Below are 24,996 nucleotides of genomic sequence, written 5' to 3'. Positions count from 1 at the left end.
AGAATAACAACAACTTGTGATAAAATAACACTGAATTTCCTTGTTTTCGTTCGGCACACTCTGTTATGGAGATGTTGATTTGTACAATTTTGTGAGTAGCATTCAATGATAGCGCTAGATGTCTGTTTCTAATTATCTGAAACTGTATAATGAAGAATGCCTAAAAACGATTTTACGTGATGTAGAGATGAATGATGTGCTACACCGAAGCGTTTGATATGTGGAGAAAAACCAATGAATATTACTTACGTCGTGTAAAAATGATGTAGTAACAGTGTGAAGCACCCGTTCCCACCCACCACTGTAAATGTTGTAAAGCTATGGGGGACAAGATACAGCCCTATCACTTTCAGTTTGAATGGAGGGTTAACGGAGGACTCTCATTCGATTCTAAAAGACAAAGACCGCTTCTCGCCATCACTTACATTTCAGCTTTATTACGATCAACACTGAAACCGGAAGTATTAAATTTCTACCATATCCGATTTTAATAGAGAGATGCAAGTGAAAATGAGACAATGAATCGAATCAAAGATATAAAATAAAATAAAATAAAATAAAACAAAATAAAATGCTTGTTGTTATACCGTGTTTGTCCTATAGCAATCAACGTTAAAATCATAAATGGTTAATTTCTACCCCTTCTGGTTTTAATAAAGGGATAACGAATGAGATGGTCCTATTCATCGAACACTGAATCAATTAAAATACGCCTTGTCGATATCTTTTACCGTACTTACTCTGATATTTATTGACAGACAGACAGATAGGCATAGCCGTTCTAAGATATAAGACTTCCGAGTAGTTTGCAAGTCTAACAATTGTGGATAGCGTATTAGTAACGTCTGTTAAACCATCGACTGCACCATATGTGCTATAATTTACCTGTCACCACTGCATTTTATCAACGACAGCTTTTCATTGTTTCCCTTTTCTGTATGTGTGCTTTACTGAAAACGTGAGAAGTAAAGGGGTGACCTCACAGAGCATCCAGTTGGAAATTAGTGCCTTAAATCGTCTGAATTAATGAGTTCAGGTTTACACTATATAGTGTGCAGAACAATTGTCATGTGTAAGCTCTAAGTACAATTAATTCTTTTGTGAATCCGGTGCGACCTCATTGATAAGATATTATCAAAACTGTGATTATGGGCACGCCAAGAGATTCTGTAGTTGTATAGTATTGTCTAGTTCATTCAAAACACTAAGGACCTGAATGCTACTCTCATTCGGTGGCATTTTCTGAACACTACATTTAAATACGAGAACACAAAGATAGTTGATTCCTTGTGGCATCGCAATAAGAGGAAAATTTCGGCAATTTCTCTTCACATTAGGTTAACTTAGGTTAGATTAGGTTAGGTTAGGTGAACTTAGGTTAGGTTAGATTAGTTTATGTTACATTATGTTAGGTCTAAGTACTTGCATCATCCATTTCTGGACCCCTTTTGCTGTACATAACCCGAATTTTATTTCTCCATAAAGAAGACCCCACTTAGAATGGACGTTAGAGAATAATAGCTAAAACTGATAGAGTGGGAGCTAAAAGTACCTGTACTTTACTCTAATAACGTAGTCATGCCGTAGATTGAAAATTGGGCCTCCACATTTCTTTTAAAGTACACTATAATCTACCGCCTTAATTCGCGTTTCTTTCATTTCATCTATCAATAAAGACGCAGGACTTTTCAGATATGTGTGTGCCAGGCCTGTAGATAGAGGTGGCCAGAGGAATGAACCCCCTACGACAACCTTCAACTCCCCTGAAACTTTCGGTATTTCTTAAAGAATATTGTATATAAAAATTAGACCTACAGCGTATAAGATGGAAATGCTAGATGATCATAGAAGGTAGAAAGAATATCGCATCCCTGGAAGAAACAGACTCTGAACTACCAATATTCATCTTCGCTTCGATCGAGAAATTTTGAGTTTATCTACGATACAGAAACAGCAAATTTTCTAGGTGTACTTGAGCGAAAGATGTATCGATGACAGAGTGTTCATCTTGAGTGCGAGGGTTCCTCGGTTCGAACCTAGGCTACGTAAGCTTGTGGTGAACATCTTGTTTATGGATTTTCTTGGTAGTTCTCTCATTTCATTTCACATTCTCATTCTACCAATTATGTCTCAATCTTCTATTTTATTAATCATTTCTCTTGCTTAGTCTAAACTTCTCTATTTGTGGAAAACTAAACTAGGTATTTCATGTGATTTTCTTACTAGGCTACTACATTATTCATAAATATAAGTATTATTGTAAGAAAAAAACGAAACTTTTATATCATAATAACAATAATAATAATAAATTTATTACAACAATAATACAATATTAGTGTTCACAATAACACAACACTAACAACAACAATAATAATAATAACAATAGTAACAACAACAGTCTTGGCGACGGCGCTACGACGAGATTGTCCATTCAATGGATGATGGCTTGATGAACATTGAGCTGAGGTTCCTTCCCGCGACCTTCGCTCTTGAGATACAACTCAGTAAATACACGTAATCACAGATCTAGAATACATAAGCAAAACATCAATAGATATACAATAAAGAATTTTAAGATAAATTAGTTTTTGTAACATAAACATTCCTTTAAGTAAAGTATCATATATACGAGTTTCCAAGTAGGAATGTCTTTATCAGTATTACTATACTTCGCCTTGATGTGTACGACACACACTCTCTCTATATAATAATAATAATAATAATAATAATAATAATAATAATAATAATAATAATAATAATAATAATAATAATAATAATAATAATAAATCCTTCGTCGAATGCAAAGGTATAAATGCTGTAGTTTAAATATACATTCAATTTCAACTTTATAATAACAGGAAACTAGAATTCATTCAGTTATTTAAATATGAACACGAAATTGAACAATGATAACAATTACAAAATCTGATAAATAATTTATTTCCTGTTGTCAAGCGATAATAATAAATCTGTTCTGAATGATCTTGCTGCTGATATCTCTCTTGTTGTCAAGCGACAGTAATAAATCTGCTCTGAATGATCTTGCTGCTGTTTGGCAAATAATTTCCATATAGATGCGTTAGATTGCAGGAATACCACTGCGACTTGTTGCGCCGTGACGGCTAGGTAAGAACTACGTACAATGTGCACGGCCAATCCGCAAATGCTTATTCGATTCTAGGTTATAATATAATTGACAAAGTACAGTCGAAATCCACAATAGATTGTGTATCCGTATCACCAGTCTAACATATCAGATCGCTCGACTAAACCATATAACTTTTTTTTTTTTTTTTTACTTCTACAGTCATCTAACCGCATTTATCATCCTTCCATTTACAGATTAGAATGAACCTGTTTCTTCATATACCCTCCGATCGTTTTAAATTTAAAATGTCGTATCGTTTCAATTTTCCGATGAATATAATTCCTTTAATCTAAGGCTTACGGGTTTCAAATTTAGTCCATCCCATCGAACTTTCTATCGGCTTTCTCTATCTCAACAGACCAATACTGCGATGCTGTGTTATACACCTCGAATCCAGTAATAGGTTCACGCATGAAGCAAAAGAACATTGGTTTATGATCTGTCAATATGACTTTTGTAATATCATATTTAGGTTCAGAAGTTGTGTCCAATCATAACAAGATAATATACTGTTAAACAAACAAGATTAACTACTTTCAACCAAAATTGACTTTTCATACCTTTTTATAAATTATATTTCTTTCGAATTTTTCGATTTCGTTTTTTAAAAGAAAACTATATTTTATGTTTCTGAACAAATTTTTCTCTTAAAATCTTTTATCTTTCGTTACCAATTCAGAAAAAGATCTTCAATAGTTACTAGCACAAAATCTTGATTTTACGATATAATTATATTATTGAATAAGCTACGACATAATTATACTATTCAGCTAAAGTTTTTGTCCTGTTTTGTAAAAAAAGAAAAAGAAAGAAAAGAAAAATCCTTGTATTGGAAATTTATTTTTTGATATTATACTTTCTATTTTTTATAAACATATTAGTGTATAAAGGAAAATTTTTGCCAAAATGTGAAGATAATTATTATAGATTTCACTAAGCTGAACAAACTTTACATGCATGAGGGTGAATCTTCAAGTGAGTTTTTGAAGAAAGATTCGGCAAATAACGAATTGTTATAATGCTAAAAGACATAGCTACCTAGGTATTACGTTCGACCAACAATAACAGGCGTAATAAGGGTTCTTTTATACTCACGGTTGCGGCAGTGGTTTGCTCAACCACCGCATAAAAAAAAAATAAAAAAACTACATTGAGTTAAATGAGTCCTTTTATCCACGGCGAAGTGGAACTCGAACCGCCGCAGTTTGAAAACCTCTGCGGTTCACACTGTATTAGCTGGGACATTTCATCCACAGTAGTTCGGATCGCACCAAAAACTCATTTGATTCAATGTAGAAAGTATATTGAGAAACGTGGCGATTGAGAAACCACAAGGATAAAAGCACCTTAAAACACACCATCATCTTAACATGAAACTGATAGTAAAACATACATCATCAAGCCTTTTATTATGATCCCAGCCCCCGCCAAGTGAACTTTGTGGTGGACAAATACCGTGTGCATGGGTTTTCTCGGGGTTCTCCAGTTTCCTCCCACTTTCTTCATTTCACCATTTCATTCATTACTCATCATCACCGTCTCCTTTAGCCTAACCGGCATAACGGTGGGACGTAAAACTCAAAGATTTCATTTTATATTTCCTTTTATTATAACACTAACAAAGTATATGGTAACATAGTATTGGGTAAAGAGATATCGTTAATTATTAAACTGTAATGTTAAACATCTTTCAGAATTGTATGTGTTTCTTGTAAGTACGATCGTATTACATTTGCTTCTAGCCATAATGACATAAACAAAAATATGATCATATATGTTTTTTAGGATCATAATAATGGGTCTTGTTAGATTGTAATGTTATTACTACCACGCAAGTGAGTCTATTGTAATGTTATTAGGATCATACTATTGGGCTTTAAGAGATTGTATTGTTAGTACATTCGTTCAGTGTTCCACACGATAACTCATCGAAACCGAATTTTTGGATTATGTTTCTTGCAATACATAGCTATGAGAGCGATTATGTTGGCCGAGTTCTTTAATGAAGGCAATCCGTTGACAACTTTATGAGTAACGGTAAATATCCTTATCCCATACATGGAATACTGAACACCTCAAGTATTGCGTGAACCTCTTTACTGTCGTTAGCAGAATTTATTGTCAGATGATTCAATTATGTTATTTGCTCCATAAGTATAATTCGGAATATACCGATAAGTATGACTCTTAAAATCCGGTTGTAATTATACTAGAACAATGAAACTGATTGGTGGTTTTAGTTTATCGTCTGTAACTAGTTCACATGCGGCCTTAGAAACTATCTACAGATAACTACTTCCTTTTATTTTGTATAAAGGGGCCGTGGTGGCTCAATGATAGAGCGCTCACCTCTGGTGCATGGAGTCCCTGGTTCAAACCCTGCTCCTACCAAGTGAACTTTGTGGTGGACAAATGCCGTTTCCTCCCATTTTCTTCATTCCACCATTTCATTCATTTCTCATCATCACCGTCCCCTTTAACCTAGCCGGCACAAATATTGGACGTAAAACTCAAAGATTTCATTTTATTTTTTTATTTTGTATAATTGCCTAGCCAAGTTAACTTCATTGGATTTTTCTATCTTATTTGCATAATGTAGGCCCTATATGATTTTCTTAAAAGAAAAAGATTTTTATGCATAAAAATATTAACTCGTAAAGTTATTTTAATTTATGGATGTTGTTTCAGTGTTTGTATTCTACGCTATCTTTTTGCAACGCTGAGGTTATGAAACACAGGGCCAACTATTAACGAGGGCTCCGAACAAGGATTAGAGCCCATATATCCTGTGCAATTAGCGGGTATACAGACCGTAATGCTAGATTAGCCTTTACAGTATATGTCATTCCCAGAGCTGGATTACAGAACCATGCTACTGGCTTGGGATTTATTGATGTAGTTTTGTGATATAATTCACCAACAAAATTTTAAGTTTGTCCGTGTGCTCATACTAAAATGTAATAGCATTCAGCCAATTCTTTTTAAAATATCTTAAATAAACAATTGAAGAAGAGACGTTAAATATACTTACTTCAGCCGTGGTAATTTTGGCGATAATTCACATATCCAGAATATGTCCCGGTAGATGCGATAGGCTTTGACGCTGAAGACGCATATGTCGCACTAGTGATAGGAGAGGAGTATGTGGAAGCTGCAGCCTTTGTGGCAACAGGTTGAGCATATTGAGCTGACGTAACTGGTGATGAGTATGCAGAGGATGCTGTGTATGCTGGTGAAGCTGCATAAGCGGCCGGAGACACTGCATATGCTGAGTAGGTTGCAGGAGATGCAGAGTATTGAGCAGCAGCTGGCGATGCAGAATAAGCTGCAGGAGATTGAGAATAGATGTTAGATGCTGCAGCGGCACCACCGTAATGAGCAGCTGCTGGGGAAGCGGCAGCGGCACTGTAAGCAGGTGAAGCTGCAAATGTTTGTGGGATTCCCAAACTCAGGCCACCGTGTCCAAGACTCAAGCCACCGCCGTATCCCAAATTAGAGTATCCAAGATTAGCAAGACTTAAGCCACCGGCAGGGTACGCTTGCAAAGCAGAGGCACCGTGTCCAAGTTGAAGTCCTCCATAACCTAAGGACAATGTTGTAGCTGCTGGTTGTTGGCCAAAGCTCAATCCACTATAACCGCCCAAACCATGAGCAGATTGCAAGTAACCTGAAGATGGTTGGAGGTAACTGGACGTTCCTGCCCCAAGTGCAGCTGGTGAATAGCCACTGACAGCTCCACGGGTCAGGTACGGTGATGTGGTGGCTCCTCTCTTGCCCTTGTCCAGATCCAATGGAGGATCTGCAAAAGCCATGGAAGCACAGGCGAATACAAGCTGTAACAGAATAAAACAAACTACATTAAAAGAAAGTAAATGCAAATTTATTATATTAATATGAACACAAAACACAATATTAAGTGGGAACTTTCCTTTACAGCAAAAAAAAAGTGCTTTTTTTTTTTTTTTTTTTTTAGCAAATCTTGATTTAAGTACACACTGCATTAACTTGTGCTTAACATTTAACAAGTTTCTTAAGTCCGAACAGAAAATTTGATGGTCTATAACTCAGGAACCAAAGGTCTCTCCCCTTGACGAAAATTGAAATGGTGGTGGTAGATGTCGATTAGCTCAGTAGGCATGTGAAATATTATGACGTGCACAGTGTTTGGTTTCTGAGTTAATGTGAATCAAATTTTGGAATTTGGATTTGGTCCAAAAACTAAGTCCAAAATCCCTAATTTAATGATTAATAGTTCGGGAACCAAAGGTCTCACTCAACTTTACAATCATTTCAAATTTAGTGAAATCGAACGAATTATCAATCGTGTACGATGCATAGAATCTTGTACTATCCTTATGATTAGTAAGTTTTGAGGAATAGATGCAAATAAGGGACGAAAATCTTTTGCACCTATAGTAAAATTATTTCTCACAATCACAGGCTTTGCACTTATTGTAGATATGAAATCAATTTAAATATACTTTTATCTTTAATTCTGTTTCTACACCGATCTTTCTCGAAAACTTTTTCGAAAACTTTTTTGAAAATTACTTAACCATCTCAAACCCTTTAACTATTTGAAGCAAGCACTAAAGGGTTGATCGATCCCTAAGAATAAGGGTGCCACCTACTTTCCTTCTCACCATATAGTGCTTCTGAGGCCACTAGAATCGTTTCTTTTTCAGGTGGCAGAAAGTAGGCATAGTGAATTACCAGTAGCATGAGTTTGTAATGGCAAAAGCATCATGTACTTGAGTTTTCTCGGTATATCGTTTCCCGCTCACACTTTTATTCCACGAATTCTTTCATAATAACTCACTTTAACTAATGATCAGACTATTTAGATAAAACGGCATAAACCGTGTGGTACATTCCATTAATTTTTTAAATGGTAAAACAGCATCGGTCTATAAATGAAGAAATTAGTAATCCTAAAAAGGAAAGTAAAAAATTACTGTCCTTATTTGGATGACGTTCACAATGCTGTGGTAAATTAGATAGATTGTGAATAAGTAAATTTAAAACAGATAGGTAGGAACGATATCTTAATATCTATCAAGGAACAACGCTAAATATTTGATTTTAAATTTCAAAATTTTGATATAAAGTATATTATGTTTTTTTCCACTGAAATACAGGAAAAATATGTATAATTAAAAAAACAAAATAATCATTGTACGCAGGGGTCGATTTGGAAAATACAGGGGACAATACTCCTTGTGATTGATAAATAAACACTTTTTAAATAAATTTTATACTAATAAAACTAATTAAAAACGTGAAACTCTTATGTCAATTGGACACTTTTGCTCCTCCTGGCAAAAACACTAATAACGTTGTTACACACAATAAACTTTATTACTCCAAATTATTTTCCGGTTATTACAGTTATTCTTTTATAGTAATATAGTTAATACGTATGTTGCTGATTGCACTTGGATTGATATGAAACAGTGAATGCAGAAACCAATTGTATTGTGTCAGTCGAGTCAGTGTCAGTAGCGCACTCAGGGTGGGGGGATTCACCGCGTCCGCCCCCCGTCAAAAGATTTTTCTTACTCAACATACATTTGTACACATTGTCAATAAAACTATACTCGTTTAACAGGAAAATGATTGATGTAGCATGATAATTTGATCTTACTCTTCATCTGTACTTTTTCCCAAGCAAAAACATAATTACATCTATTATTTTTTTTCTTAAAATATCGTTTGAAGTATTTTACAATTACTTATCGTCTGTTCGGGTGCAGAATAATACCCGTTCAATACTATATAGACGTAATGCCTTGCAGGCCCGTAGCCAGCTCCAAAAATGTTGGGTGGGGGGCCGGCTGAAGTTAGGGTGGGCCCGATCCAACCATATTATAGTTTTATTTGCAAGCCTACGGTGAAAATTTTAGGGGGCCCCGGAAAAATTTTAGGGGGGGTCTACCCCTAGAGCCCCTCTGATTACGGGCCTGGTGGTTTGTAGTAGTGAATCTTCTCTCAACAAAAATTTCTGGGTACAACATCTGCGTCAGTATAAAGACGTTACATGAAAATAAAAGCAGATGTGTAATTTGGGGAGGGCAGAGGGAAATTCCCCCTACCCTAAGCTGTATAGTATAAGAAAAAGTGAAATTCTTATGTTGATGGAGCACCTTCCACCTCCTGGCAAAATCTGAAATAACGCTACTGAACCAAAGCTAATAAATGTTGTATGAAAATACGTCTTCGACCGAATAAAGAATATTGTATTAACAAGATCGAAGGAAAATCAATTAAATGATCCTACGAAGAATAGGAGGAAAAAGATCAGTAATGTAGTTAATTTTAAAAGGCAGAAAACTAAAGCTACAAGAAATTGTACTTTGAGGACTGTGGAAAAAGGCACAGTGAACGAAGAAAGGAAGAAGTAGTTGAATGATTAATGAATTTAGGTTACAATATATGAATGATATCAGTGGTGTACTCAAGGGAGGTTTCGGGATTTAACTACTCCTGAAACAAGGTACTATATATGGAATAATAATACATTGGTGATATAGCCTATACAGTATTCAAAAATCAAATTTATTGTGAAGGAAATAAAATTGAGTTCGTGATGAAATTCTGCGTATGACACTGAATGGTATTAAAACTTGATTTGTAAAACTCTTACGTCAAGTTATTTGAAGATGTATTGTATGGAATCTCAATTTGGGAATAGCGATCTTCCTCTGAGAGTAGAATACTTATTATGGTTATGACTGCTTGAGCTCTTAGTATGTACACAGAGAAAAATGCGTTCTCCGGACAGCGGTATATTGTACAAATATACGATATCCTTTTGCTTACTATAGAAATCAGTACGGAGCATTCGTTATCCGTATGCTACATAGGCACTGCTCTTAGGTGTTACATCATGCCGTTGCAGGATGTCTGACATCTAACAGTTTTCCGTGTATCCCATGCATATACTTATGTTACCTTCGTCAACTACCGGTATATGTTATATACGTTCATTTGTATGTGAGATCCTGGCCGCCTACATTGTTTCATACGGAAAGTACGTATAGATGGAACACTTATACAGAAAGTATTATAAAACATGCGTTTTCAGTTATACGTCTGCTGTACGTTAAGTCCAAAAACTACAGGAATTACGCATGTAACATATCTTTTTAAGTACGACACCTACATTTTTTTCTCAGTATAGCCTTGGTGTTAAGAGGATGCAGGGGTGAACAGCTTTGATGTGACATGATTCTTCATTATATTTTAACAGATTCCGATGCTTGTTTTTATGACTATTTTCCTTATGTAGTTTTCAATTATTAGGATCATGCAAGCTGGACTTATAGCATGCTTATATAATATGTATTTAAAAATTAGTACGTCTGTCCGTTACTCCAGACGATAACACTTCAGCAAAATCTAAATTTTTTAATTCTATTTTCTACAATAGACAGCTAGAGTGGTTATCTCTAAACAGTTTGATAACGGAGTCAATCTGTTATTACCTTAACGGATAACGATAACATACATCCGTCTGTTACCCCACATGATAACTTCTAACGAAAGCGATTTATTTATTTATTTATTTATTTATTTATTAGACCTATTTATTTATTTTTGCAATAAATAACTAGAGCGACTATGTGGGCCAAGTTAATTAATAGAGTCAATCCGTTAACATCTTCACAAGTAATGTTGACTTTAACGCTGGCTATCTATATTCCATTTTCTATTCTTGGCAAAAAAAAAAAAAAAAAAAACACTAAAAGTTGTACATTGCGCCGTTACATGACTGCAAATGTTTTGAAGCAGTAACATTTAGCGGACGAAATGGAAACTTCTAGTACAGTGGTCGCCAAATTTATCAGGCTTCTGAACTACCGTATTGTTTTTAAATTCTACTGTGAGCTACCAACCAAAACAACTACAAACTTTTTTTTGTCGTCAGTGTCCCCTGTCATTAGGTGTCAGCTCAGTGGAGGAATCAAGATTACATAACCGAAACGTTAACGCTATCTACCGAAAATGTCCCCGAGAGCTACCAGTAGCTCGCGACTGACGGTTTGGTGATCATTATTCTAGTGCGTGATCCATTTTACTAATATGTACTGTATAATAAATTATAACTTTAATCCACTAGTGTTATTAATATGTGTAGTCTAATAAATTATTATAAATTTAATCGACTAAACGTTATTAATACGTATAATAAATTATAACTTTAATCGACTAGAGTTTATTAATGCGTATAATAAATTATAACTTTAATCGACTAGAGTTTATTAATGCGTATAATAAATTATAACTTTAATCGACTAGGCTTTATTAATATGTATAATAAATTAATACTTTAATCGACTAGGCTTTATTAATATGTATAATAAATTAATACTTTAATGGACTAGGCTTTATTAATATGTATAATAAATTATAACTATAATCTACTAGTGTTTATTAGTATATGAAAAGTATTTATGGCCCATATGAAACTGAAGCTCTTAATTTATATACTATAGCTGTATGAGGCGCATACCTAGAAGTTTCTATTGGGAAAATTACGAAGTTTGAAGGGCTCCAATGTATTGCATCTCTGTTATTCTTCATTTTATATGACGAAAAGTACTTGATAGTTACTTACATTTATATTCTCATAAAAAAGTGATAGAACTATATATATTGCTTTTATAAGAAAAGAAAGAGTACAGATGAAGTGTAATATCCAATGTTTATATTATATTAAATCATTTCTTCAGTTAAACAAATATATTTTTTATTGAGAAAGTGCAGGGAAAGACGCGCACCCAAAAATTTTGGTTCGGAGGAGTCCAAGTTTTGAGGGGAGTCGAGTTAAGTTGATGTCGAGTTTAACAGCCCTTTCAGCAGCGAGGCTATATGAGACGAGATCTACTGATTAACGTGGAATCCGAACCACATGAGCTTCCGCCGGGAATCGAACCCGGGATTGTGGGAAGTCGAATACTACAAGTCCACTACATCTTATGTAATATTGAAAGAAATATTATTTTGCGCCCGAAAAGACGATAAGTAATTTGTAAAATATGTTCACCTTTATTTTCAGAAAAAAATTATAGCACTAGATTGTTTTTATAAGAGAAAGAGTATAAGATCAAGTGTAGGATTTAATTTTCATCTTACATCAATCATTTTCCTGTTAAACAAGTATACTTTATTGGGAAAGTGTACAAATGTATGTTGAGTTAGGAAGGTTTGTTAAGTCCAAACCCAGTGGACCCCATACCGTGGTGTGCTCCTGTTTCGGGCATAGTGGGACCCCTCGCGTGGGTCGCCCCTGCACCTCATGCCTTCGCATAACTTGTGGATTCAATGTTGAAATATTGAAGGTTGTTATAATCATTTTACGATAGAAATATTACGTATGTTGCACGTGTGTCTACTGATGCGACAATGTTAAAAAAAAAAAAAAAAAACGATAAGAGAAAGAGAAAAAGAAAGAATATTCAAGTTTACAATGAGTAATACGAAAAGAAAATTACAAAGTGAACAGAAAAAGAAAAAAAAAGGAAAGAGAGTAGTACGTAAATGTCCAGGTAATCACTGCCCATGACCAGTTTTATTCTACGATAACCACTTTCTCTCTGACCTTCTCTAATGTTGCACACTTTCTCTAATGTCCGCTGCAAATATGCCGTAGGGCAAAAACGATGCTGTTTCACTGGTCATTTCCAACGTCTTGCTCTTGGTGAACTTGACCTTCTGCCGTTGAAATAAACTCTCTCTCTCTCGCCTTCTTGATGGCTTTATATAGAGAGACTATCTAATGATAATAAAACCTGTTCTTTGTAAGTTTTTCGTAAGTTAATCTGGGTACTAAGTGCAATCTTTATGCTTTCTAATATAACCTTTCTTTTTATAATAATAATAAAAAAAAAAAAAACCTTCAATCCCTTTCATTTAACATTTCATGTTGAAATTTCTCTTCCGTCCACCCAGTAGGTATAATAATTTCCCTTTTGATTTTTTTTTTCAAAACTTCTTTGCTCTTATAAATTTCTATAGTAGCAGTTATCTGCTTTCTTCCCATCATTAAGATGTATGTTCTTTAAAATAATAATAATAGCAACATAAAAGTCCTTAAACTTTCACTATTCAAGCAATAATTTAACAATTATATATACTGTATATTTTAGAATCATGATTGTATTATCATATTATGTTAAGGTTCATTAAATGACTAACATATTAAAGTGTGTGTGTGTGTGTTTTTTTCTTTGTTTTTTTTTAATGCTAAGTAATCATTATCACCATTCCCAAAGAAGCTTCCTCGTGGTTATTTGGTTAGCATATTCGTCTTCTGCTCGGAAGATCTGGGTTCTGATTCTCTGTGGGGGCTAATGTGGTTTGGATCCCATGTTGAGTCTCATATGGACTCGGTGCTGGAAGGGACACTACAATCCCAACCAACTAGCTCCAAGGAGATAAATTGTAATACAGGGTGGCCCAAAAGTAGGTATACAGTGCCGTACTGCATTTTATATCATTTCTTATTCTTATCTATCAGGTAGACTTAGTTTCTTTATTATTTGTTCTTAATGTGTTTTTACTTACATCTTGAGATTGGAAAAGCCGAAGCAAATAAACACATAAACTAGAATATTATACTTGATCAATGCAGGGGTATATACCTACTTTTGAGCTACCCTGTATAATCCGGAGGACGTTTGTGTGTTAGGTCTACAATGAGCTTTCGGCGTGGGAGACCCGGGTTCGATACCCGGCGGGAGCTCATGTGTTTCGGATCCAACGTTAAACCGTAGGTCCACGTCTCATATAGCCTCGCTGTTGAATGGGACACTAGACTCAAAATCAAATCTACATTGAGCAAACAAGTCCTTTCTACAGCGACAATAAATGATTTTGAAGGGCATATCGCGAAATGAAATGTATACAAAATCTTATTGTCTTATCGCTGCTGCAATGAAAAGAAAATAATTTTGAGGTATACAATAGATTATGGCCATCAGGAATCTCTGCAATAGTGAAAACTCTAGACGGAGGCAAGGGGCGGATGCCCCGTAACTGCCTCATCCGGACATGTTGTGTTGTAAGACACATCAAGTAACATAAAACTACGTATATTTTCGGTATACAAAAAAAAAAAAAAAAAACTGCTCCACCAGAGATGCCATTGCCCCTCCACTTGCCTCCTCAAGAAATTAAAGTTGTTGTCGTCACTGTCCTGCAAGTACTGTAAGGTTGAGATGTTTTCTTTTCAGAAAATTTCAACCAATTCTTCTTAACGTTTACGATGTAAAAACGAGATTGGTCACGTACTGTCACGCTTAAATTAGGCATTGACACGCTCAGTAGGAAGTTCAATTTCAGAACTAACCACGTCAATGTTGTGACTAAGAAGAAATTATGTACAACTATCAACTGATTAGCAACGAAAATTGAATTCGAGATGACCCGACCTTTATTCAGATTGTCTGATCATACTGTCGACTATTATACCATTATGGATACTCCTACATAATCTAGAAAGTAAGAAAATGCAGAGCGCTTAATAAAAATTCCTTATTGCATCCTTTACGACTGTATACATATCTACATTGTATATATAGTTTACTGTTTCAATTTCATGTTCCTTGTCTTTAGGATTTAAATTCCCTCTAATTGGTGTCTCATTATCTGAGTATACATGGACGACTTCGGAAAATATTAATCATGTCAATATTTAGGACACTTATGTATTTATTTTTTAAGATGATACCGTGGTTACAACTAAATATTCATAAATTTAAATGAAACACAAAAATATACAGTTTACAGGTTGGCAGTTATGCCACTTGCTTGGTTTGATTCCAGCTCGTGCCAAGTGAGCTTTATGGTGGACAAACACCGTGTGCGTGGGTTTCCTCGGGATTCTCCTGTTTGCTCCCACTTTCTCCATTCCACCATTTCATTCATTTCTCATCATCACCGTCTTCTTTAGCCTAGCCGCCATAATCATGGATGTAAAACGTAAAAATTTTATTTCATTTTCAATTATGCCACTAAATGGCACTTTAAGAACATCCAGAACAGCTAATCAACACTCAGAAATATTCAAAGTTATTTACTCACATTAGAATATATTGTACTATGAGTGTCCATTAATATTCTGACTTGGAAAAATACTAAATTTGATATGGTAATCTTAGATTTCACTTATCACAGTACGAGAGTTTTTGACCTCAAACACTGATATTTCAGCTCCCAAGTAGCCACGTAGTAGATTCGGATCCCAAGTTAAACGTGGAACTGAAGTATTTGGACACGCTCTCTGATCCATTGTCACACACTCCATTTTTAGAGATGTTCTTAGATCAGTGGTGGATCTAGCCTGGGGCCGGGGAACCTAGGCTCCCCAATTTTTTGAGTGACAAAAATAAAAGTTATTATTTATATATTTTTGAAACTTTATAGTAAACTCATAATATACGCATCCTAGTCCGAGTTCTGACTATCTCCCCTAATCTTTACCCTATAGATTCGCCACTGGCGTAGAGATCTTGGTTTTTCTTTTATTTTTTTCTTTATTTTCTTTTCTTTTTTCTTTTCTTTCTTTCTTTTTTTTTTTTTTTGTAAAGGGCAAAGAAACAAAGTAAATTAACATCTGAACATGACAGTACACTGAACGTGCTGCTTCATCTTCTTTTTCTTATGTTCTGGATGTAGAAGAAGAGTCCTTTTGGCAATAGTGCTTAACAAATGTTATGCACGACTGATATGACAAAAGTTTCCATCATAATACGTACCACAACACTATTGTCAATAGAAAAAAAAAAAACTTTTCTTTCTCTCTCTCTCCTTAATCTCACGACTCCTTATCCTTGGGACACTCTTCACTGGAATTAAAGCATGATGATGATCTAGTGAAAAAATGACATTTCCGTTTCAGAAAGTAAAAAAATATGTTATTTTGTTAATTTTAATTGAACACTTCTTTCTATAGTTCTCCTTTCTTTTATTTTCTTTTAAATAAGAGAAATTTTGCATTTCCTTTCTCCGGTGCATTTTATTTTGAACTACTTTTATTTCGCTTTCATTTCCTTTCTCAAAATACTTATTATTATTATTATTTGTTTATTTCTTACAAGTGTTTTTTTTTTTTTTTTTTGTATTTTGCTTTTTTTTTATATGGTCATTGCAATATTTTCCTTTTGTGAAATTAAATGCAGACTTGCAATTGTAAAACTTTTGCACTGATGTGACGTGTCAAATGGCACAGTTGCTATTATGTCTTTATATTATTTTCATCTTTTATTTCATTTTGTCTTTTCTTTTCTTTTCTTTCCTTTCCTTTCCTTAATCAATTATAACAACAGAATATATATAGGGTCTATCATACACAATCGACGAAATTATCCGATTTTCACCGAACTTGGCGTGGTGCTACACTTTGACTAGCTTAGTATTCGTATAAAATATTATCTGCGCAATCCTTTGATTTCCGACTTATAAACCATCAAATTTTGGGTTTGGATTTCCAAAAACAATCTCTAATTCATTTTTATTTTTATTTTTTATTTTTCATTTTTATTTTTTATTTTTCATATCTTTCATTTTTTCATATTTTTTATTTTCTTTTAAGTTTATAGTACTAATATTTTAATTTGTTTTTATTATTTAACTTGTATTTTTCCTTGTTTACATGTATTTTTTATTTCTTTCAATATATAGATATATATGTATTTCATATATAGTTATGTGTAGATATATACATATGTTCCTGTAAATGGAGTTTGGCTCTGTAGAGGACTATTATAAATAAATAAATAAATTTATAACAAAATACATGGAACAAGCTTATTATTAAGCGTTAATTTATCGAATAAGAAAGTAAACGGTGAGACATTGATTATTGTTATAGGTAGAAAGTGTTACAATATTGTGAAGATATCGAATGCATTTTTAAAAAGTCAAGTAGAAGTTGATCTGTTTGTGTATTACTGTATCAGATTGGAACGTAATATATGAGTAAGCTATTTTGAGAAGCAAGTATGGAAGGTTATAAATAAATCTTCAGATTACAGAAATTAGAATTAGGAATTAGATTTTTGGGCTTTCGGCATCTATGGCCATGTTAGCCCGTCACATATGAGGTATAATGTCCGTCGGTGATTACACTATCCGACAAAGGGAAGGAAGAAAGGAAGCGGCCTGGGATCTATATCTATTAGGTACCACCCCGGCATTTGCGTACTGAAAATGAGGAAAATCTCTCGCAGGATATCTGGCCTGAGAAAACGTTAAAACTTTGTTTGACTGAGTGCCCCCACCGGACATCGAACCCGGGACCGATCGTACCAAAGGCAAGACACTAAACTACGCTACGCGGGACCATGCTTCAGATTACAGTAAACATTAGGTTCATAACAACTACTTATGTAAATTTAATGTTTATTTGTACAAGAACTAATATTCGTAACAAAGATTAGCCAAATAAATATCAATAAATGATATTTTTTCGTAATAGGGAATCTTATTAGTTATATATTGTAACTTCTGCAAATAATGTTACAGTAGATCAAACATTTAACTGTAAGAATTTAAAGATTCTGATTTCAATATACTGTTTCTTCGATTTATTCATATTTTGTAGTAGTGAATGAAATTTGTTTCTCGAAGGTTTAAAACTATGTACGTGTGAATTAGGCTTACCCAAGAGACGACACAAGACAAGATTTTCTTGACGAGGTACAAGATGGGACAGAGTTCTTCCATTAGAAGCAGGTACATTTACCGAGACAAGACAACACTTTCATTGCACTTCCTTGCGTCGAGGCAACCTCAACTTTTGCCTAGTGGGCGACATTAGCTGTGTATACTGTAAGGTATGTTGATTCTTAATCACATCCTTCCCAACCTTACTTCATCTCTCGTGAAAAAAATAATATCGTAATTCACACATAAGAGAGAAGCATTCTCATTCTTAAATTCTATTCTCTAAGGCTGCCGACGGAATAACATCTAAGGAACACGTGACTCATTGATGCGAAGTGTCCTCTGCTCGTACATGTTTAGTGAAAATGGGTTTTATTAGGAATTTTTTAATTTCTTATCACGTTTTCACTCTATCATTTGTTCATTTTCAACTGTATCCTTTAACTTTACAGGGAACAACCAAATGATATCTAAATAAATATTTCATTTATTTTTATGTTCAACGCTATGTAAATAAGCAATCTTGGCCCAACTAATCAACTTGGTTGAGAAGTGTCAAAATTATAATCCCAATAATCGAAGATACCTACTCTATGGTAGTACAATAAAACTTTTAGAATGATTAAGTGCGTTGTGTCGCTCAAATATCGTTATTGATGACACATTCATTCTGGAAGACCCAGATTCGATTCCCGGTAGGAGATTATGTTGATTGTATCGTTTACTAAGCTCTGATCTACGTTTCATATAAATTCAGTACTAAAAAGATATATAATAAACGGGACTCATAAATAAACAAAATTATGTCAATGTCATCCAATTTCTTTGAATATAATTGTTCTTCTTCTATACTTTGCTCCTGTGACAAGATACCTGTCCAAGATACATAGAATAAACGAAATTTTGAACTAGAAATAGATTCCCTTCATTCTCTAATGCTAGCGTTTGCTATTGACTTGACAAAAGCTTCAACACATTCATTTGACAAGATTTTACCCGCATGTTCTGTGGAAAAGCAGACTCTAGCCCACTGACTTAACTATCTAGGTGGGAAACCAAGTCAGTAAAAAAGAAGTAGGGAGGATAGTTCATTTCCTCTATAATTCGAAATGGGTTATGGTAAACTTGAAATTTTAAAACTGAGGTAGAGGAATAAGTTTAGAATTAGGATTAGAAACAACATGTATACAAGGACACTAATTATGGGTTCGTTACAGAGGTATAGGTCAGTTAAAATTCTTTAGATGTAATGCATTCTGATTCCCTATAGTATCAAGGAACTAGAAGCTAAATAGCGGGTAACTAGATACGGGTCGAGCTAATACCACGTCTAGAAAATTATTGAGCCTTTGAAGGCCAAAATTGAAAATACCATTTTGTTCGATGGTCTTTTGTCATTTTTCCCGCAAACCCTAATCATGTCATTATAGAATTTCTGTGCTTTATGTTTCTTTGTTTTAAATTGGTGATACATGTTTTTTATATATCTCTTTATTTAACTAACTTAACACCATTCAAGAAGTTCTGCAGAGAGCGAAACAATTAACCCTTTTCCCTCGAATGCGGCGAGAGCCCCGACATTCGAGGTTTCCCTTTCTGCTCGTATGTCGGGGCTACCACGCACTAATTTTGACGCTTTAATTACTCGCATGCCACTTTAATAACCCACAGATGCCAAACAAATGGGGGCTACGAGTATTTGTATTGGCCGACTTAAGTACTGGGTATATCTCAAAATAAATCCGAGCTGTACAGCTTGCTGTGTCAAAACAAATTCGAGGGGAAAGGGTTAATAGTAATATGGTGTCAGGTTCAGGATATACCGCTGATGTATTAAAACTTCCCAGCCAAACTCTCTTAATTTGTGACGAATTTTCAAATATTTGTATGTATGCATCTGATGTAGGTGCGACATCTTTCTGTTTACCAGTTCCTGCCGCTTCTGTCAAATTGCTAAATGCACTCGGGCTAATTGTCGACAGCATCGTTCTGCTCGGCGGCAGCAACTATTCTAGTGATGCACGATATCCCTTCAAACCCAATAAACGCACAATTTAACTTTCCAAATAACGCCTCTGTTTCAGGTAGGTTCAAGTAGTGTTGAATGATTGGTAGATGCAACGAAAGACCTCATCATCTTCATTTTTCCCTTCTTTCTTTCTTTTCTTACTCATCTCAGTCATCGAATATTGTATGTCGTCACCATTCTGTAGGCATGTCAGATTGCGACCTTGAACTTTAATATTGTAAAATCTTAAGATGAACTGCAAAGTATTGTATTTGTAGCATAACAATCTGCCTTGGTGTTCTTATAGACCACAAATTATGATCGGACGTCAACAAGCAAAATGGTTAACCGCACGAATCTTTAATTAATGTTCTTCCAGGCTGGGTTTCTTGTGAGGCTACTGTTTTAGTCAACCGAGCATATGTAGATATTCACAAAGAAAGAAGAAAAAGACAGTATGACCTTTATATGATCCATACTTCCCTGTCAAAAATGATAATTCTTGTATTTATCTGGTAGAACTGCTAGGAAAACATAGGAAGTGATTAAGTCAGTAAATTAATCTGATATCATCAACATTGACTAGTAGAATAAGTCCAATATTGAATTTACATGTATATCAAACGCAAGATATACAATACTTGGTTGGTTCTAATCGTTCCCTAGACTCTTTTCAAACATTTGATTAGCGTTTCTACATGTTTTTATTCATTACAGCTGATTAACAGGAATCACGTAATAGAAATAACATATAATTTTGGATTCATTGATCTTTAGTGCTATAACTTTTTATTGCTGTATTACTTTCGGCATAGGATATTTACTAGAGTATCACATTTTACTTTCGAGCAAAACCGAGAAAGAATAAAATTGGTTTTTCTGTACATGGCAATAACACTTGGTTTTTCTGTACATTACAATAACAGAAGTATGTATGTATGTGGACAAGAAGTTATATATTTAATTTCGCAGCAGGCGACTTGACATATTGTCACTACTTCAGAAATGAAGAACACTGTACTGCCTTTCCATTTCCTTCTTCATAACAGTGGATAAACATGTACTTTCCTAGTTGAAAGCAACAGTTTTGATTCTGAGTTTATGAATGAGTTATACTTGTGATACAAAATTTATCCTTTCTTAGTAGGAACAAGCCAACCAAAATTAAATTTTCCTTTAATATAAATTGAATTGTTTTCTTTAAAAAAAATTGACAGTGACAGGAAATTAAAACATCTGGAGACCTCATTTACAGAAAAAGGGAGAGACAATTTCGCCGCCCAGAGTTTGATACATAATATCTACTAATTCTTTCATGTTTGGCATTTCCTTTTTGTTCACCGATGATATTTGTGTCATAGTTTGATTGATTTCCATTTACATCCTTTGTCAGCAGAAAACGAGACCTACAATTTAAAGTTGGATTTGAACCAGAGTAGCATGTTCAAGAGCTCTCCAACCGGGACTCGAACCTGGAACCTCGTTCATTAATGGTACACATGGTAGTCATTAAAGAAATGATGAGGACATCGTACTTTCTGGAATTCTGTTGATAAACAGTATGTTGGATTGGTTGCTTGGAATTTTTTTATCATTATTTTTTTTTGGCACGGAGGCTATATGAGACGGTGGCTCAGTGGTAGAGCGTTCACCTCCGGTGTTGGGGTCCCTGGTTCGATCCCAGCTCGCGCCGTATGGACTTTGTGGTGGACAAACATCGTGCTCGTGGGTTTTCTCGGACTTTTCCCGTTTCCTCCCACTTTCTTCATTCCACCAGTTCACTCATCTCTCATCATCACCGTCTCCTTTAGCCTAACCGGCATAACTGTGGAACGTAAAATTTAAAGATTTCATTTCATTTTTTTGCTATATGAGGCGTGTTTCTATAGTTAATGCGCAATCGAAACCACGGCAATGTGTTCAAATTTGAAAGCTATCCTACCACAAATTTAACCCTGTACCCTATATAACTAACGTAAGCAAAAGACACTAGTCAGCGAGAAGGACACCAAAAATGATTCATTAAATAAACATTTCAATAAAGAGGGTGGGGCACAGTGGCTCAGTTGTAGAACGCTTAACTCTGGTGCATGGGGCCCTTGGTTCTATCCCCGGCCAAGTAAGTTTGTGTTGGACAATATCGTGTTCATGAGTTATTTCGAGATACTCCCGTTTTCTCCCACATTTTCATTTCCCGATTCTTGCGTCCTTAATTATCCGTCTCCCTTAGCCTAAAGGACGTTAAACTGAATGAATGATTTGAATAAAGAAATATAAATGTTAGATTTAATAATAATTACAAGAATAATTATTTAAATAAGAAATAATTGTTAGCTACAATAATAAATAATTATTCTGATAGTAAGTAATTTTTCTGACAATTGTTTGAATAAAAAGTAGTTTTCAAATTATTGTTAAAGTATGAATTTATCTAACAATGAACAATTAATCGATTAAACACTTGAGAAAAGGAATAATTATTATAATGAATATTCTCCCGAATAATTATTTCGATAAAGATATAATTCTAATAATGCATCATTTTTTTTAAAATTTGAATATCGTGGTGGTAATTGCTGTTTTGATTGATGCTAGTATCGTTTGATCTTTTGAATAATAAACTGAATAAAGAAATAATTGTTCTCTTGAATGATAAATGTTTGAAGATTCACACATTAAAATCGACTTATGATGTAGCATATTAGCACTTATGTAGATTTGAAATACCACAAAAAAAAAGTTTTAATATGTAATAACTGTTATTCGTATTATTAATATTTATCAAGGAACCTAATTTTTTGACTCTTAAGCAAATAATGTTTGGTGACTTTTCTCAGCTTAATCGGATAACGTTCGCAAAAAATATACGATAAAACTTTCAATCACACCAATTAAAATCATCAAGGACCATCTGAAAATCACAAACTCGGTGAACTTGAATGTATTTAAAATAAACATTTAGTCAGAATATAATAATTTAGTAATATGTTTTATAAAATAAGTTTAAATAACATGTACATAAACAGAACAATCCTAAAGCAAATCACATAGTAGAGGTAACTTTATATACAAATCAAATTTCTTCTTCTTCTAGCATAAGAAAAATGTATTTAAATTATTTTTTCAGCAAGCATTAACTGTGACAAAATATAGAATATTATAGAATCATATTTCTTATTTTATTCCCATTAATATGAAACTTTAGTGAACCATAAAATAAAAAAGAATCCTACACAAATAATATATCACTGTAAATAAAATTATTAAGTTGTCAAAGTTTAGGTTAACATTCAATTTTTTTCATATCTGCAGCTTTAAAAAATAGCTTTATTTGATGAACCGGTTACAGATTAATAATACCTTGTAATTCCCTTTAATAAGTTTTGCAACAATATATGTTGTATTCTTTACCTAAGTATTCCTTTATTTTTTTATTATATTTTGTTCTACTACTTTGTAATTAAATTATGTTGAATTTACTACTCTTTTGTGCCTTAAGTTATACTATAAATTTTCCTAGATTAGTAGACAAGAAATTAAACTAAATCAAATGTTAAGATTCATTAGTACAGAACTATGCGTTAACTTGGCCTCCTCTTTAAAGTTAATTGGAACCAGGAAGACTTTATAAATTGGCCACTAATAAGTTAAGTTGGTCATTTCTCTTTTCAGGATCCGGTGGCCAATTGGACAGACTCTGCTATACTAGTATATATTTTTTATTATTTTCTTTTGGAAATATCAGGCGGCTCAGTGGGGTAGTGTGCGCACGTTTAGTGCGAGTGATCTCTGGTTCTATTCCAGGCAATATGAGTTTGTGGTAGACAACACCATATCCGTGGGTTTCTCGTCGTCCCTCATTTCCTCCTACACTCTCATTCCACCGATTCTTTCGTAATCATTCACTTGCATCAATTTTATCCGTCTTCTTCAGCCTCAAGGGCATAAGGCTGAACTTAATATTTCATTTCAGTGTTCTAGATTTTGTATCATTTTTTTTCTCTGCACTGCAAATTTCTGGTGAGTTTGAAACGCATACGCACGTCTAGATAGAAAAAAAAAACAATTTCTGAATCGTTTAACCGTATAAACTTGTCTCTTGAAGACACACTAACATATATAAACACAGAACTACGTATAACGGAAGAAACGTTTGTACAATTTCCTTACTTCTCTTTTTGTTGTTTGATATTCCTTCTCTCTTTTCCTACGTTACACGCACACATACACAACGCAGATGACCGGAAAGAGAGGAGGCGCAAGTAAGTAACCACTATATAAAAATTATTATTTGATTCACCGAAAAAAAAATCCTTCACTCACCATCAAAGCCCTCATGTTGATGTGTCCTGGATGGGTCTTGTATACACGGCGGTCTGTGGAGAAATGATACCACCCGCCGCAAGATATCCCTATTTTATACCAACATAGAAAATCTTTTGCGTCAACTTTCGCCCGATCTCGACACGCCCCTTGGCATTGCTATCCTTTTCTTTCTCCTCTTTTTCTCTCTCCGTTCCCCCCCCCCCTTTTTAGTCCCAAAGGAGATTCACCTCTCATTCTAACATCATTCTATCATGTTCGTCTTTCCCTTCTCCATTCACACCCCTTAGATTGTACACTTCCCATGGTCTGTTTCTTACAAGCCTCGTTGAGCTTTAGAATATCCCCCCTCTTTTTTGCTTCTCTTATATTTTTTTAAATTTGTCTTTATATAATTCTTTCGCATTTACAGCGAGGCAGAGGGGAAGATCTTCATTATTCAAGGTCATTTTAAGTTTCATGTATGTACTGGACGTAATGTGTTTAAACACAGCTGAGGTACTTTTTCCTTTTTTTGTCGTTGTGGAAAGGGGAAAGGTTGCTTTTCCCTGTGCCCCGCAGTAGACAACCTATGTCCACTTCTTCACTACAACCTTCACCTTGAACTTCGGGTCATTTACCTGTTTCCCACTTTAAGCAGACTGACCCATATTAACTTTTTATTTTCCTTTCTAATTCTTTTTACATTTTTGTTTTAAACTTCAGTCTATGCAAAGCGACCTAACGAAAGTAAATACATAGCTGATTCAAGATCAAGTACAACAAAAAATGCAATACGTTGCAAGCAAAAACATCGCTTTATCGAAGAAGTGCAGTTGCATAATCGAGTTTTGAAAAGCATTTAGCATTG

The 24,996-nt window shown here is 34.4% G+C and overlaps 1 protein-coding gene across 1 annotated transcript; it reads right to left on the bottom strand.

Annotated features, from left to right (window-relative positions):
• Positions 1-2,277: 2,277 nt before the first annotated feature.
• Positions 2,278-24,230, bottom strand: LOC145695005 (uncharacterized). Its single transcript, XM_081771831.1, has 3 exons — positions 24,147-24,230; positions 6,180-6,981; positions 2,278-2,526 (listed from the first exon to the last, which is right to left on the bottom strand). Exons 1-2 carry the CDS (start codon positions 24,159-24,161, stop codon positions 6,181-6,183), a joined length of 816 nt encoding a protein of 271 aa, XP_081627957.1. The 5' UTR covers positions 24,162-24,230; the 3' UTR covers positions 2,278-2,526; position 6,180.
• Positions 24,231-24,996: the final 766 nt, after the last annotated feature.

Source organism: Thermobia domestica, chromosome 9, assembly GCF_964235325.1.
Source record: "Thermobia domestica chromosome 9, izTheDome1.hap1.1, whole genome shotgun sequence".
Taxonomy (NCBI): domain Eukaryota; kingdom Metazoa; phylum Arthropoda; class Insecta; order Zygentoma; family Lepismatidae; genus Thermobia; species Thermobia domestica.
Note: the sequence above shows the minus strand (reverse complement) of the source record. Positions and strands in the feature narration are given on the sequence as shown.